Source organism: Myotis daubentonii, chromosome 12, assembly GCF_963259705.1.
Source record: "Myotis daubentonii chromosome 12, mMyoDau2.1, whole genome shotgun sequence".
In the NCBI taxonomy this organism is placed as follows: Eukaryota; Metazoa; Chordata; class Mammalia; order Chiroptera; family Vespertilionidae; genus Myotis; species Myotis daubentonii.
The window spans coordinates 34,856,078-34,873,938 of NC_081851.1; the positions used below are offsets into that span (position 1 = coordinate 34,856,078).

The 17,861-nt window shown below is 43.8% G+C and overlaps 1 protein-coding gene across 2 annotated transcripts in view; it reads left to right on the top strand.

Moving 5' to 3' along the window:
- Positions 1–17,750, top strand: part of M1AP (meiosis 1 associated protein) — a 59,747-nt gene extending 41,997 nt beyond the window's left edge. Inside the window, exons 7-10 of one of the 2 annotated variants that reach the window (XM_059659337.1) lie at positions 14,970–15,176; positions 16,250–16,390; positions 17,054–17,066; positions 17,559–17,750. In XM_059659337.1, the coding sequence (XP_059515320.1) occupies positions 14,970–15,176; positions 16,250–16,390; positions 17,054–17,066; positions 17,559–17,734 (537 nt within the window). In that variant the 3' untranslated portion in view covers positions 17,735–17,750. Of the gene's footprint in view, positions 1–14,969; positions 15,177–16,249; positions 16,392–17,053; positions 17,067–17,558 lie in introns of both variants that reach the window. The other variant, XM_059659336.1, reaches the window with a different exon arrangement.
- Positions 17,751–17,861: the final 111 nt, after the last annotated feature.

Genomic DNA, 17,861 nt, shown 5'->3' on the forward strand with positions numbered 1-17,861 from the left:
CTCTCCCTCTTCTAATTTGCCCAGCTCGTTGAACCAGATGAATCTTCTTGAAGCATTCTCTTGACTATCACATGTTTTTCCATGGTGCCAGTACTCAGTGACTTTAGCCTCATCTATTCTATCCCATAGTACCTATCGCTATTGCATTTATCTTCTCCTCTCCGTTCTATTTATCACTATCCTAGTTCAGTCCCTTTTTACCTCCTTCCTTTAATGTTGGAATAATATCTCAACTTTTTTTAAATTTTATTTTATTGCTTAAAGTATTACAAAGAGTATTACATATGTCTCCTTCCCCCCTCCTTAACCTTCCCCTACCCCCCAGTGTCTTGTGTCCATTGGTTATGCTTATATGCATGCATACAAGTCCTTCGGTTGATCTCTTACCACCCCCTCAACCCTACCCGGCCTTCCTGCTGTAGTTTGACAGTCTGTTCTATGCTGCTCTGCCTCTGTGTCTATTTTTGTTCATCAGTTTATAATGGTCTTTATTATCCATAAATGAGTGAGATCATGTGGTATTTTTCCTTCATTGACTGGCTTATTTCACTTAGCATAATGCTCTCCAATTCCACCCATGCTGTTGCAAATGGTAAGAATTCCTTCTTTTTTACAGCAGCATAGTATTCCATTGTGTAGATGTACCACAGTTTTCTAATCCATTGATTGGCTGATGGGCACTTAGGCTGTTTTCAAATCTTTTTTTTTTTTTTAGTATATTTTATTGATTTTTTACAGAGAGGAAGGGGAGAGATAGAGAGAGTTAGAAACATCGATGAGAGAGAAACATCGATCAGCTGCCTCCTGCACAACTCCTATTGGGGATGTGCCCGCAACCCAGGTACATGCCCTTGACCGGAATCGAACCTGGGACCTTTCAGTCCACAGGCCGACGCTCTATCCACTGAGCCAAACCAGTTTCGGCTGTTTTCAAATCTTAGCAATGGTAAATTGTGCTGCTATGAACATAGGAGTGCATATATCCTTTCTGATTGTTGTGGGTTTTTTTAATATTTTTTTTTATTTTTTACAGAGAGGAAGGGAGAAGGACAGAGAGCTAGAAACATCAATCAGCTGCCTCCTGCACACTCCCCACTGGGAATGTGCCCGCAACCAAGGTACATGCCCTTGACTGGAATTGAACCTGGGACCCTTCAGTCCACAGGCCGATGTTCTATCCACAGAGCCAAACAGGTCAGGGCAATATCTCAACTTGTCTAAATGCTTTGCACCTTTCCCTTCCCAATCCATTTTACATGCTGCCACCAGATGAATCTTCTTGAAACACAGCACTGATCCTGCCTTTTCAACTTAAAGATATTTTGTGACTTAGTGTTCATTATACTTTAAAGTCCATATTCCTTAACCAAGTACTTACACTCCAGTCTTGTCTCCCATTATTCCCTTCATGTGCTATCCACACCAACCAAATTAATGTACAAACTTTAAATTGCCCCACCTTTCAACCTTTGCTCATGTTGTCCCTTCTGTCTCCATATATTCAAATCCTATCCCACCCTGAAAGACTCAGTTCAAATAGTCCTATTGCACTGAAGCCTTTCTTGATCCCTATATTTATCATTAGACCTTTGTGTGCTCTATTTTTAGAGAAAAGTAGGTTTCAATCCATTTTAAATATATGATCCTGAAAGATATGTATTAAAATCTAGGATATAAATTTGACTACCCAGACTCCAGGATAACATGATTGCCTTTCCCTGACATTTCTACCACTTCTCCCTTTTACCAACTAATTTCTCAACCTTAGTCAAATTTAGGTTCAGAGTAGAAATTGTTAACCTCTATTTTTTTTGGCGGGGGGGTCAAGGCAAGGCAGTTTCTAATCTGTTGAGATAAAATATAATTTGTGTTTTCCACGAAAAGCATGGACTTTAGAGTCAGATGGCCCTAATGACAGCTTCAGGATTTCCCCACTTTGTGAACTTAGGCAATATACTTAACCTCTCTAAGCATCAATGTATTCATCTATTGGTAACCCTAACAAATCTAGTGGCCCTATGTGGTTTAGTCTCTGCATAAATGGTAGATAAAGAAGCACTCTCCAGAGGCCAAAAGGTATTTTTTAATTAATTTATTTGTGCTTTCAAAGAATACCCCCAGAAAATAGTTCATAACCTACAATGACATTTCTCAAATTTTCTTGCCCTGCTGCTCTATTATATCTAACCTGGATCTATTGATCTTTTCCAAGACATACCCCCCCCCTCTCTCTCTCTCACACACACACACACACACACACACACACACACACACACACACTAAATAAACAAACATGAAAACACTGTCTACATCCCAACTCCCTGTTCCTGTATCATCTTCCTCTCTCCCTCTCTCCCCTCCCCTCCTCCTCCTCCTTCTTCTTTCTCTCTCTCTCTCTCTCTCTCTCTCTCTCTCTCTCTCTCTCCCATATATACATTCTGTAGATTGACAGCCTCTCTGACATCGTCCCCTTCCTCTCAGATCCTGTCTCTCTCTACCTATTTAAATATCCAGGAATAGAACCCACAATGCTTCTCCTTTTTGGAGTAGAAGAGAGGTGGTAGAGAAGGAAAAAAGGGGGGGACGGTGTATGACAGATACACATTATTCACTCTTGTCCCTGTCAAATGTAAAATAGAGATAATAAAAATATACCTCGTGTAGTTTTTAAGATGAGTAAGTAATGGTGTGTGTGTAAAGCACCTAGCATATATCTGGCATACAATTTACACATCATGCTTGGTTAGTAGCCCTATGATTTCCATTTGTTCCTTTTTTATTCTAATTCTCTGTAGAAATTCTCCATATTTTCACCTATAGTCTTGAGCACACTCATCATAGTTATTTTAAGGTTCTCATCCACTAACCCCAATACCTGGATCACCTGTGGCTTTTTTTCTATTGTCCCTTTTTTCTTGTGGTTTTCAGACATGTGGTCTTGAGTTTTGGTGCACCTAATAATATTACAATGAAACATGCTCATTGTGTGTAAAAAATTGTAGAGGCTCCAGCTGGTGTTGGCTTCCTCTAGAGAGGGCCCATCCTGCCCTGCACTAAGCAGATAGAGTGGTGGCAGATCATCTCATCCTCCTCAGTTCTGCTGAGTCAAGGCTGGGCTGCAGTCCTGCTATGGCTCCACGTTTGCCCCTGGCCCTCCAAGATTTCCCACTGAAAACCTGGTGTATAGTGAGTGTGTCCCTTCCCCTTGGCTGCTGCAATGCTCTACATCTAGAGGCTTTCTCCTTAGGTGTTTTTGTCTCTTGTTCTGTGCAGCCCCAGGATTTGGCACATGTGCTGGGTGAAAAACTGGCTTTAGCGGCTACCCTACCCCTGTCAAGTCTCTACCGAAAGATCTGCTGTTTTCTCTGTTCCCTTGCAGGTGCTTCAGCAGGTGCAAATCCTAGATTCTCAGCCCCCACCCTGATTCTCTCCAACTCAGAACCAACATATGCCCTCATGGTGAAAGCAGTTCCAATAATTCCCTCATCTCTCTGGATTCTTTCCTCTCCAGAGACTTAGCCGCCTCTCATTTTCATTGTCACAGCACCTCCTCACTGCTTTCAAACCAACAGTTTCTGTGTATTATCCAGCTTTCCTAATTGTTCTAGGCAGGAGAACCAGTCTGCCTCTGGCCATTTCAACCCACTCAAATGCAGAAGTAGATGCTTATTAAATCCTCATTTGTTCCCTCTCTTCACCCCTTATCTGGCTAGACACCCCATAATACATTTTCAGGTTTACTCTCAAACAGTTGGCACTCTACTGTGTTCTCATTTTCAGCTTCCTGGGTTTCCCTACAATTATACGCACAGCTCAGTTCATTCAATGGTGTCTGTTCCTCCTTTCAGAGCAGTTCTTCTGAACAAAGTCCACACTGCCATAATCTAATTATTACTGCCAGCCACCAGGCCTCAACTGTAAAAGTTGTGTAACTTGTCAAATTACATTTTACACATACTCTAAAACCTTAGTCAACTGCAGCCTTAAGTGTTATTTTATTCCCTCATCTATTTTTTACTTGACAATTGAGTAGAGTTGCTTCTTTCTGTCCTCCTCCTAGATTATTTTGTTTTATTTTAGTATTTTACTTCCTTTTCCTCAGAATATCCCTTCAATCCAATGGCCAAGGCTCTTTTTTTTTTTAAATATATTTTATTGATTTTTTACAGAGAGGAAGGGAGAGAGATAGAGAGTTAGAAACATCGATGAGAGAGAAACATCGATCAGCTGCCTCCTGCACATCTCCTACTGGGGATATGCCCACAACCCAGGTACATGCCCTTGACCGGAATCGAACCTGGGACCTTTCAGTCCGCAGGCCGACGCTCTATCCACTGAGCCAAACCGGTTTCGGCCCAAGGCTCTTGATACATCCATCTCCCAGCCCTTTGTGAAAAATATGTGCCATCCACCATTCCCATAAATCTCACCCCAGACCACAACAAAGCTATGTGGGGGTTTTTAAATACATTTGTATTGATTTCAGAAAGGAAGGGAGTGGGAGAGAGAGAGAGAAACATCAGTGATGGTAGAGAATCATTGATTGGCTGCCTCCTACATGCTCCACACTGGGGATCAAGGTCACAACCTGGGCATATGCCATGGTGAAAGCAGTTCCAATAATTGAGCCATGACCTCCTGGTTCATGGATCGATGCTCAGCCACTGAGCCACACCAGCTGGGTGCTTTGTGGGGTTTTTTGTTTTGTTTTGTTTTTTAATCCTCACCTGAAAATAAATAAATACACACACACACACACACACACACACTAGAGGCCCGGTGCACAAAATTCATGCATTCGGGGGGAGGGAGGGATGGTCCTTCAGCCTGGCCTGCGCCCTCTAGCAGTCCAGGAGCCCCACAGAGGGAGGCCTCACCCACCGCCACTGTCCAGGTAGCCTGGGCCTCCATCTGCAGGGCGATCATGGAGTGATGGCAGGGCTCCCTGACCAATCGCATCGCACCTGCCTAGCCGGTGGCAGCCAGTGTTGGGTTGCTACAGGGCCCACGATCCAGGAGGGACCGAGAGGTCAGCAGTTCAGCCTGCTCGCCAGTCCCCACCCACCCGAGCCTGCTGCATGCGCAGCCTGGTGTTCAGTCATTCGTTTGGTTTTTAGACGTCACGGACGCTGGCTCTTTATATATTAGGAGAGATGATTGATAGATAGATAGATAGATAGATAGATAGATAGATAGATAGATAGATTTTTTTTTACTGGTTTCATAGACGAAGGGAGAGGGAGAGAGAGATAGAAACATCAATGATGAGAGAGAATCATTGATTGGCTGCCTCCTGCATGCCCCACACTGGGGATCGAGCCCACAACCCAGGCATATGTCCTGACTGGGAATCGAACCAGGACCTCCTGGTTCATAGGTATATGCTCAATGACTGAGGCATGCCGGCTGGGCTCAGGATATTTTTTCCACTTGTTTCTAGAGAGAGTGGGAGGGAGGGGAGGGGGGACAGAGAGAGAGAAACATCGACATGAAACAGACACATCGATTGGTTGCCTCCCGCACTCACCCCTACCAGGACTGGGGCACTTGCACCCTAGATATGTGCCCTGGACTAGGAATCAAACCCGGTACCCTTCAGTCTGCAGACCAACACTCTAGCCACTGAGAAAACTGGCCAGGGCAGGAGCTATATGTTTTGATTTCATTCTTCAAAATTTATAGATCTATAGCTAAGAATTATTAAATTATTTTTAAACTAAACATTTTTGAAAACATTATCTAATAATTATTAAATGTATTTTTAATCTGAGGATATGTGTGTTTTTTATTGATTTTGGAGGGAGAAGAAGGGAGAGGAAGAGAGAAACATCAATTGGTTGCCTCCCATATGCTTCCTTACTGGGGCTCAAACCCACCTGAAACAGTTCTAAACATTTCACAAATATTAATTTATATTATCTCCATAACCAACCTGTAAAATAGCAATTATTATCCCTGTTTCACAGATGAGAAATTGAGGCCCAGAGCGGTTAGGTATTTTTCCCAAGATCATACCATTAGTAAATCGTAGAGCAGAAAGGTTGACTCCAGGACCCAAACACTTAACCACTCTATAACCCTGTGGAAATTCAGTTCTCTGAAACACATTCACTACTCAGTGAGAATCCACAAAATAGCTTCTCCCAGGCTTTATTTATGTCAGGAAAAGCTGTTAGGCTCCCTTCTAGTAAAAGTGGGTGGCTTGCATTTCTGTGAGCTTATCTAATCTTGGCTCTGTTATTGCCTTATTTTTCCTTTGCCCAATCCCCTTATTTGTTTATTTTACTTTTCTAAACTGGCATACATGCTTTGTGGAATGTGGTAGGGAATATATATAATTAGTTTTTCCCAAGTATTTATGAGATGAATCTACCCATCACCAGGAAAACATAATTTCAATAACCAAATCCTACTATGTAGTCCCAGTTATGTAGTTAGTGACTCATTTTCCACGTCCTCATTTCTCTTACAAAGTCATGTCTGTGTGAACTAGAAAGAGAAATGAAAATACCACCTAGGTCTTTCAGTTTCCTACTTAAAATGTCGGAGTCTCTGGAGATGCATTCCAGAGTTTTACTGGCCATGTCTGTCCTAATTGGCCACAGAAGTGACAGAATTCAAGCCAGGATGTGTCCAGCAGGAGTCTAAGTACACAGGCAATGACCTGGTTGGGCTGTAAATGGGTGGGGAAATGGAAAGTCCTTGGTTATATTAGGCAAAGAGTCAAGAGCAAAAAACTAAGCTGAGAGTGGGGTGATGGCAGGTCAGAAGCCATTTTATTGGGGGGGGGGGACTCATCAGAATGAGTTTAAAGTATAGCACGTGCATGGAAACAGATGTGCCAGGAGAGCAGGCTAACATGGGGTCAATGGGCTCCCTCAAATATGCTAAGCTGTTTGCACCTCCATCTTTTTCATGCTGCTCCTTCCCCTTGCCTCTGTCAACCTGACAAATATCTACTTATTTTTTTCCAGATTTTGCTTACATACCTTCACTATGAAGCCTTTCCTGTACTCCCCCATCCCATCTACAGCCAGCCCCCACTTATTCATTCTTTTTTGTCCCTTCCCCAACCATGAACCTGTTGCCAAATCTATCTGGAGCTTCACAGCACTGATAAGTGGTGTGAATTTTTATCTTAGCTCTCTGATTTGAGAAATGTCACATTGCTGTATTTTCCTAAATGAAATTTAGAAAATATTAGTCCCCAAGTGCCAGGATATTGACACACTCAATATCTCTATGAGTGTCTCCTCCCCCTTTCTCAGAATCCCCGGGGACTCACAGTCCAGAAAATATGGGAAATGGCCCTTTGATCTTCAATACACCTCCAGCACATTGTTGAATAGAAGTGGCAAGAGCAGACATCTTTGTCTTGTTCCTGATCTTAGGGGCAAAGCATCCAGGCTTTCACCACCACCTCTGATATTAGCTGTGGGTTTGTGTAGAGACCTTTGTCTCTACAACTTGAGGCAGTTCAATTCTAATCCTAGTTTGTTGAATGTTTTTATTGTGAAAGGGTTTTGGATTTTATCAAATGCTTTTTCTGCATCTTTTGAGATGATTATGTAGGTTTTGTCCTTTGTCCTATTAACATGGTGTACTACATTGTTTGATTTTTTTATGTTAAACCAACTTTGCATCCCTAGGATAAATCCCATTCCATTGTGGTGTATAATCCTTTTATATGTTGCTGCATTTGGTTGACTAGGATGTTGTTGAGTATTTTTGCATCTATATTCACAAGAGATATTGGTCTATAATTTTCTTTTCTTGTGATGTCTTTGTCTAGTTTTAGTATCAGAGTAATAATGGTCTCATAGAATGATTTGGGAAGTGTTCCTTCATCTTCTATTTTTTGGAAGAATTTGTGAATAATTAATATTATTTTGTTAAGGTTTGGTACAATTCCCAGTGAAGCTATCTAGGCCTTGGTTTTTACTAATTACTAATTCTTTATCTTTACTTGTATTAGGTTGTACCAAAAAAGTTAATATAGCAAGCCTAAGACTCCTATCGATAGATAGTCCTACTTGCAAGATTGACTCTTGGATGGCATCTGAGCACTTGGACTTGGGGAGTGTTCCCACCATTCCCTAAATAATAAGAGTGGCACCCTGTGCCTAAACTGTGCAAAAAATATATGGTTTATGCTAAACATCTGCTTTTCTTCCAGGAGTCTAGAGTTTTCATATGTGCTAGGTACAGGGTGTTTATGTGACCAATCCCCAATAAAAATGTTGGACACACACTGCCCTGGCCAGTGTGGTTAGTGTCAGCCCGTGCACCAAAGGGTCATGGGTTCAATTCCCAGTCAAGGACACAAACCCAGGTTGCGGGTTCGATTCCCATCTCCAATCGGGACACATGCGGGAGGCAACCAGTCTATATGTCTCTCTCACATCAATGTTTTTCTCTCTCTCCTTCTCCCTCCCTCCCTTCCACTCTCTCTGAAAAGCAATGGAAAAAAATATCCTCATGTGAGAATTAACAAAACTCAAGGACTTTCCATTTCCCCACCCATTTAATGTTGGACACTAGATCTCTAATGACTTCTCCTGGTGGACAGCATTTTACACATGTTGTCACAGTACAGTGCTGGAGGGAAAAAGTACATTCTGTGTCACTTCATAGGTAGAGGACTCTTGAAAGCTTGTACCTGGCTTCCTCTGGACTTCACCCCATGAGCCTTTTCCCTTGCTGATTTTTCTTTGTATCTTTTTGCTATAATAAGTCATAGCCATGAGTATGAATACGTACTGAATCCTGTGAGTTCCCTTAGTGAATAACTGAACCTGGGAGTGGTCTTGGAGACCCATGACACAGATTTATTTAGATTTTGTATTTCTTCTTGAGTAAGTCTCAGTGGTTTGTGTCTTTCTAGGAAGTTATCTATATTTTGGGGACATACAGTTATTTATAACATTTCTTATAATCTTTCCAATTTCTGTAAGGTCAGTAATGATGCCCTTCTTTTATTTTTTTTATTTTAGTAACTTGGATATTTTCTCTTTTCTCCTTCATCAGTCTAGCTAAATTTTTGTCAATTTTTCAAAGGACAAGCTATTATTTCCATTGATTTTTGCTATTATTTTTCTATTCTTTTATTTTGTTTCTTTCTACTCTAGTATTTTTTGTTGTTGTTGTTTCTTCCTCTGCTTGCTTTAGTTTTGTCGCCTTTTTCTCATTTCTTAGGGTGAAAGGTTAGGTTATTGATTTGAGATCTGGTGGATTGCTTTTTTTTTAGGAGTTTTCAGCTATAAATTTCCCTGTTAGCACTGCATTAGCCGTATTTCATACGTTTTGGTATTTTCTAATTTCCCTGGTGATTTTTTTCTGTGAACCATTGATTATTTAGGAATATGTTATTTAATTTTCTCATATTCATGAATTTCCCCCCAAAAAAGTTTTTGTTATTGATTTCTAATTGCATTCCACTGTGGTTAGAGGAGACTTTTGATGATTTTAATATTTTTTAATTTATTGTACCTTGACTTATGACCTATCATATGGTCTAACCTGGAAATGTTCCATGTTCACTTGAGAAGAATGTATAACCTGCTGTGTGGGGGTTGCAATGTCTTTTACTATTTTCCCCGGTCTCCTTTTTGGATGCCAGTATGAGAGTAGCAGAGTCATGGATATTGCAGCTTCATTTATTTTCCCTCCTTCTGGTGTGAGAAAATAAGCAAATAATCTCAAACTAACCTAATTTCCTCCTGATGCCCTTCCAGATTCCAAAAAATCCCAGGTATGCACGGCTTTTCCATACCTAGCTGTGATTTCTCTTCCGGGACGCATGAGGACAAGGAATGTGTCCCTGCCCACAAGCAAAGCAAAATGAGTGCTCTTGCTTCCGTGCTCTCAATGGCTGCCTCAAAAACACTCCTACTCAGGAGTTGGTCAGTCAGTGCTTCTTTAATCACTGAACTTGGTCCCAGACCATCACACTATTGGCAGACCAAGGGAGCTCTGGTTAGGTGAATTAGAACTTTTACCTGCTATAATAAATTCCTACTGGCCCTTTGGCAAGGCCTAAAAATGTCCCTTCTATTCCTGTTTTCCCAGATATCAGAAGTGAATAACCACGTCCTCTTCTTTCCCTTTGGTATCTGTAAAGGATCAATTTGGCTGCAACTAACAGAAAACCAATATAAGTCTAACTTGAGTAATTAAGAGTTTATTTTTCTCATTAACAAGAAGTGTGGGGGCAGACAATTAGGAGTTAGTGCAATTGATCAATGATACCATCAAAGACCCAGGCTCTTTCCATTTTTCCACTGCAGCAACCATAACAGGTGTACTTCATCCTTATACTAATTGTCTCATGGTCATCAGATGCAACTTAAGCCCTAACCGGTTTGGCTCAGTGGATAGAGCATTGGCCCACGGACTGAAAGGTCCCGGGTTCGATTCCGGTCAGAAGCATGTACCTTGGTTGCGGACACATTCCCAGTAGGAGGTGTGCAGGAGGTGGCTGATTGATGTTTCTCTCTCATCGATGTTTCTGACTCTCTATTCCTCTCTCTTCCTCTCTGTAAAAAATCAATAAAATATGTGTTTGTTAAAAAAAAAAAAAAGATGCAACTTAAGACTAAGTCCTGTCCTAGGGGGAAAGAAGGAATAGGTACAGAGACAAAAGGCTTGCCAGCATATTACAAAGCTTTTCTAGAATATTACTCAGCAACTTCTATGTCTCATTATTTAAATCTAGGTCATAAATCACCCCTAAACCAATCACTGAAAGGCCAAAAATGGGTAGAGAAAAGGGGAAAGGAAAGAGGGAGGGGAGCAGTGGCCAGTCAACCAAAAATTGGCTGCCACACCCTCCTTCATAACCTTAGTAAAGAAGTTAGGGCGAGGGTGGGGGAGGATGACTTCAGTCAGGCTGAGGTTGGAGGATGGCACGCCATTCAGCTCTGCCCCAGTCCACACCTGTCCTAAACAGAATCAGTCCCACTTTCTAAAAATCTAAGTTCCTTGGCCCCTTCTATAGCAAAGTCTGTAACCACAACATAAATAGACACCTTTCACCTTCTTTCCGATAAATTCAGCATCTAACTCATGTTCCTTTCTTTAGAATTAGCAAAAGCATATTCTAAGTACTCCGCAGTCATCTAGTCATTAAACATTGTTCGATTTGAGGGCCTCAAAGGCTGGTCTGGACATCCCAAAAGACATCCCCATGCCCCTGCCTTTTCTCAGTCTCAGATACCTGCTATGGCAGTTAACCATTTCCAACACAGCTACAACTGCCTGTACCAGCAGGTCAACCCATGACTTAGCTAACATGTTCAAGTTTGGATTTCAAGTCTCTGAAAAGGTTAGAAATTTGGAGTCCAAAATAGGGGCCTTAAAGTTCAACTACCTTACCTCTCACTTTCTCAGAATACTCCTGAAAATTACAGATAAACCAATATCTTTATCAAACTCTAATAAGGATGGATTTGTCTCTCTTCCTTCCAGAACCTTCTGCCAACATCTCTTTAAATCAGCCCAAACATTTTAAAGCATTTTGTAAAATCCTTTCAACTCAATCTCTTCCCAGCCCTATGATAATCTCCACATCAGGAGTTACTTGGAGAGACCTCATTTGTTTCTGCATACCCATTCTCTAACAAAATCTTAGCTAGCTAGTCTCAAAATCAGTTGACTAAAATCCTTGGGTCACGATTTTTTTGTGTGTCCAACATTCAAAGATTCCTAGTAATCACCGGATGTAGCAGATGTGAGTTTTTTCCCATAGCACTGAGGTGCAAGAAATGTCTCATGACTGTAGTTAACCCCAGTCCATTCTCCCAGGAGCCAGGGGTTTTCTGGGACACAGGACTTCCAGTGCTAAAAATGGGCAAACTGAAACAGTTGGCCACCCTAAGTCTGGACAAACATCAATCCTTTCCCTTACTATAGTATAAGTTCTAAGAAGGCAATGAAGCCCTAGCTGGTTTTGCTCAGTGGATAGAGCATCAGCCTGCGTATTGAAGGGTCCTGGGTTCGATTCCAGTCATGGGCACATGCCCAAGTTGTGGGCTTAATCCCCAGTTGGGGGTGTGCAGGAGGCAGCCAATCAATGATTCTCTCTCATCATTGATATTTCTATCTTTCTCTCCCTCTCCCTTCCTCTCTGCAATCAATAAAAATGTGTTAAAAAAAAAAAAAGAAGGCAATGAACATGTCTAATGAATTTCTATATACCCATGCCTGGTGCTCTGATAATAGACACTCAATAAATTCTCAATAAACAAACTAATTCACAAACAAATGCATGAAACAGTATAAAAATAGATTATAATAAAAATAATAATAATAATCCAAAGCCTGAATTGATCTCAAAAGCCACATCAGCAGTTATTTGAGTCAATGAAATGGAGTGCTCTTCAATGTCCTACTTATTCCTTCCAGAGACCATCCCTGCCAGGCTTAAAGAGACCATGTCCTGCCCCAGCTGGTGTTGCTCAGTGGTTAGAATGTCAGGCTGCACATTGAAGGATTGTGGGTTCAATTCCCAGTCAAAGGCATGTACCTGGGTTGCAGGTTCAATCCCAAGCTGTTTAGGGCTGTGTAGGAGGCAAGCAATTGATGTGTCTCTCTCACATCAATGGCCCCTCCTCCCTCCCTCCCTAAAAATCAATGGGAAAAAAAATCCTCTAGTGAGGATTAACAAAACTAAATAAAATTAAAAGAGGCCATGTCCTCAGAGCAGTGGCAAATTCCTCCATGTACACAGACTCCACAAATTCTATATAATCTATTTTCAATTTTATGGACTTGATAAGTATTGGGTAGACTTTCTATCATGAAGATTCCTCAGGAAGACAGCACATCTCCAGATATAAGCAAAATGTTAAGAAAGAATAAGCTCGCCCTAACCGATTTGGCTCAGTGGATAGAGCGTCAGCCTGCGGACTGAAAGGTCCCACGTTCGATTCCTGTCAAGGGTATGTACCTTGGTTGCAGGCACATCCCCAGTAGTGGGTATGCAGGAGGCAGCTGATCGATGTTTCTCTCTCATCGATGTTTCTAACTCTCTCTCCCTTCTCTGTAAAAAATCAATAAAGTATATGTTTAAAAAAAGAAAGAATAAGCTCACATATGTAATACCTTAATAAAGAAAAAAAATTGCAGCCCCCCCCCAAAAAAAAAGAAAGAAAGAATAAACTTCTGAAGGTACCTATCACCTTCTGGGCCTTCCAGTACTTCCAGAGTTCTGTGCTGCACAGAATGATGACAGTGATGTAAATTGTCCAGAGACTTCCACCACCACCCCAGCACATCCCATTGGGGTAGAACTCTTACTGCCAGAGTAGTTTTTTTGCTTCACTGTGTCACTTTCCACTTGTTTTCCACAAGACACTGATATTCCTCTGTTCCCTTAATATATTTTTCCCCTTTTTGCCTTTTATATTATTTCTTCCAACTTTTCATGTAAATTCAAATGGGTAGAGCAAGGTTGCTATTGTTAATCTTCTGTAGTAGGGAGACTATGTCTGTACTATAAGTGGTGGTCACCTCAAGCAAGAGAACACAATTCTGATTCCATGTTTCCTGGAGTTTTGTAGTTTTCCTTGAAGAACTACCACAGAAAATTGCCTCATTTCCGTGCCTGGTTTCAAAGGGCTCACCTAGAAAACCTGCCATGTCTGTCTGTCTCCTCCTTATCCATGTGCCAACCTCTCATCTCCATGGCACATGGCAAAGTGTCACCACTCTGTTCTTCAGTACCCTTCACCCACAGTCATCACCCCCGGAATTCTGACCCTTCTTTTTGTCCTGTGACTGGCTGAGTTGACCTCAAAAGCCCTGTCCCCCACCCCCACCTTGTTGTACCAAAGATTTCCTCTCCCTGTTCTCCCCTCCCCATATCACTGTGCAGGCAGTTTTGACCACGTTCTTCTTAAATCCTCTCTGGGCATTCCAGAGGTTCCCCTACACAAGTCATGCAACACAAGCAGACTTTATCACCCTCAAAATAAGACCTCAATTTTCACAACACCACACACAAGTCTTTGTTTCAACACTCTGTTTTAAAGAATTATAATTCTTGCCTGGCCAGTGTGGCTTTGTGGTTGAGCGTCAACCCATGAACCAGCAGGTCAAGGTTTGATCCCGGTCAGGGCACATGCCCAAGTTGTGGGCTTGATCCTTGGTGTGGGGCCATGCAGGAGGCAACCGATCAATGATTCTCTCTCATTATTGAAGTTTCTATCTCTCTATCTCTCCCTTTCTCTTCCTCTCTGAAATCATTTATTTTTTTAAAAAAATATAGATTTATAATTCTTAAAACTCTACATTTACCATTTAGTAAGACATTAGGTCCCTCTAGGGCAGCGGTTCTCAACCTGTGGGTCACGACCCCTTTGGGGGTCGAACGACCCTTTCACAGGGGTCACCTAAGACCATCCTGCATATCAGATATTTACATGACTATTCATAACAGTAGCAACATTACAGTTATGAAGTAGCAACAAAAATAATTTTATGGTTGGGTCACAACATGAGGAACTGTATTTAAAGGGCCAGAAGGTTGAGAACCACTGTTCTAAGGTGAACATCTACTTTAAGGAATCTCGTAACTTGTCTCTGTATTGTCAAAACTTTTTTAAAATATATATTTTATTGATTTTAGAGAGAGGAAGGGAGAGAGGTAGAGAGATAGAAACATCGAATTGGCTGCCTCCTGCACAACATCCACTGAGGAATGAGCTCACAACTTCAACTGGGCATGTGCCCTGACTAGGAATTGAACCATGACTTCCTGGCTCATGGGCCTATGCTCAACCACTGAGCCACACCAGCCGGACCTGTCAACACTTTTGTGTACATCCCCACAGGGGAGGAAGAGGAGTATCTAGGGGCACAGGTGATTCAGGCAGGAAGCCCCTCCCTCGGGGAAACCTTGGCTGGGATTGATCTTCAAAATGTTCCAAAGACTGAAGATGAACCAGAGTGTATGTATGTCCTTGTTTCAGAAAAGAGAATGGCTGCTGTTGGCCAAAGGGGAACCCCCGAGCCGAGGCCACAGCCTGAGAGAGGCTGCCACCACCTTCTACGTGATCATGCCATCACGCTCCCCCACTCTGCTGGTAAAGGCAGTGGCCACGCGGGAACTGATGCTGCCCAGCCCCTTCCCCCTGCTGCCTGAGAACCCGCCTGATGACAGCCTTAAGATTGTGGAGGCAAGTGGAGCCCAGGTCTCATGAGACAGATAGAGGGGAGAGAAGGGAATTCAAGAAAGGGATGAGGGCGAGGAATGAGCCAATGAGTTGAAGGACAGAGAGCTGAGGGAGAAGTGGCCCCAAGGGTGTGGTGAGAGAGTCAGAGAAGCAAGGGTAGGAACTGAGGCCGAGCAGGAGGAAGAAAGCAGCGTGGTATGTTCCCACGGTCACTCTGCATTATAAGTGTGCATGTGTGTGTACTTGTGTTTGTGTGCATCTATTTCTGTCTGTTGAGGGAAAGAGAAAAGGCAGACAATGTAGGCGCCCAGAATAGGAAGGGCTTCAAAATCAGACTGGGGTGCAAAGGGGGGGAACAGCTCTGAAGGCCATTTCCTCCTCCTCCTCCTCCTCCTCTTCCTTGGGTCTGGATTCTGGATTTCCTCTACCAGCCTCCCCAGTCGGAGGACAGGAGGGCGGCTCTGGGTGGGGAGAACTGGAACCACCTCGCTTCTGGATCACTGGCTTACGTGCAGAGGGGACAGAGCCTGGGATTGTGCTCTCGGCTTGACGGCCACAGGGATGCAGAGAGGTGGGCACAGTGGCTGTGGCTCACGCAGCGTCTCACTTCAGGGCCAATGGTTCCTGGCACAGGATGTTGTGGCCGGAAAACCTGACTGCTCAGGAATGCTGTGCTCGCGTGTCCTTTAGTTCTGCTCACCTCACGGCACAGGCAGGCCAGAACTCTGCACTCGCCTTGCAGACTGCAAGCACCCACAGGCCGGGGACACACCCTCCCTCATAGCCTTGCACACTGGATCCTTTATAACCCTCATGATGCTCCAGAATCCCATGACACCCCTCTCGGGGCCAGAGTGTTCAGTGTCCCTAACCAGTCCGGGTTCTCAGACTTCTTGTACCTGTGCCTGACACACACATGCCTCACAATCAGAGCTGGGGGCCAGAACAGCCTGTGGGACACTCATCTATTTCACAGTCTTCAGAGACACCTGCGTGTTCATGCCTCTTACACCCCAAGAGCTCTGCCTGACATCTTGTGTTCTGCAATCTCAAGTTCCTCCTCCTCTCTTCCTCAGAGCTTGCTGGACGGCCTGGAGCTAGAGCCCACCTACAACCCCTTGCAGGTTTGGAGTCACCTGTACTCACACCTGAGCAGCACCTTTGCCAAGCCCCAGAGCCGACTCCACCCAAGCTGGGAGAGCCGGGCCCTGAGAAAGGTACAGCTCCCCTCCATCCTCCCCTCAGTACTCCTCTCTTCCCCCTTTATGCCCAGAATCCAAGAGACCCCCATCTCCCATTACTAATACCCACCCCTACCCCATCCCAGGGAGTAGCCCTCCTCTCTGGACCAGGCCAACAGGGAAGAAAGAGAATACACCTTTGCCCTAGACCAGTGGTTGGCAAGCCACATGCGGCTCTTTGGCCCCTTGAGTGTGGCTCTTCCACAAAATACCGACTTCTGCGCATGGGCCACAAAGTTTCAATCGCACTGTATATGCGCGCCCATACGTGGTATTTTGTGGAAGAGCCACACTCAAGGGGCCAAAGAGCCGCATGTGGCTCGCGAGCCGCAGTTTGCCAACCACTGCCCTAGACAGAGGAAATTACAACCCCTCCCCACTGAGGGAGCTCTTCTGCTGGGGCAGTGGCATGATAATGTGCAGGTATCTTAGTTTAGTGCTTAGTCATTGTTCCACTATGCAAACCGGCTGCACTGGAACTACAGCCATAGGCCTTCATTGAAAGGAGAGGCTGAAGGGAAGGTAGGAAAAGAAAAGCCGCAGGGAAGGGAAATTAGCATTTACTGAGCACCAGTCATTTATTTGCCAGGCTGTGTGACAAGTGCTTTCACATATGATTTTCTCATGTACTCCTCACAGCATCCCTGCAAGGTAAGAGTCATTTTACAGAAAAACAAAGGGAGTCTGGCCAAGGGTAGTAGCTTGCAGAGCAGGCTCTATGACAAAGGTTAAAGAGAGAAGAGTAATTTAATGTGGACAGTTACGTATTTTTATGAAATTCGTATTTTATATTTGAGCTTCCTTTTGCCCTTAACTTTTTCTAGCTCTGCAGTAATGGAGCCTTTAGAACAAACCCGCCGGCCACGAGTTTGACATGCTTGCAAACCTCTTTCCCTTAGCTGAAGTTACAAGCGGTGTTTCAGACTAGGAGTAGCAGAACTCACCACAAGTTAGCTGGTGGGCAAGCTCGCAGAAGGTCACAGCCAGGACCTGTGCACTGTGGAGGCTGGAGTCCAGGAGGCTCCACTGCCCTGAGCCTTGAGGATGGGACAAGGGAAGGAGTGAGGGCAGCAGACCCAGAAGGGAATGGGAGAGATCAGGAACTTGGGTCTTCAGAGATGGCTCTACTCACTTTCTTTTCACCCTGGGCAGCTGCAGACAAATCGAGTTCGAGCCACAGTGGCCCCTCTACCTATGACTTCAGCCCCTGGCAGAGCCCCCAAGATACCAGCGGCCAGCAAAGCCTCCACAGAAGCCTTCTTGCAGCTTTCTGAGGAGGAGGAAACGGAGGGGGAGGAGGAGGATCCCTCAGGGCCTTAAGCACAGACCTTGGCTGCCCTGCTCAACCACATCCACACTAGTGCTCACGTGCCGGTGTTCTGAGGTCAGACTTGCCTTCCACCCACCTGAGCCTCTGTGAACTCCAGGTGACTGGGAAACTGCCTTC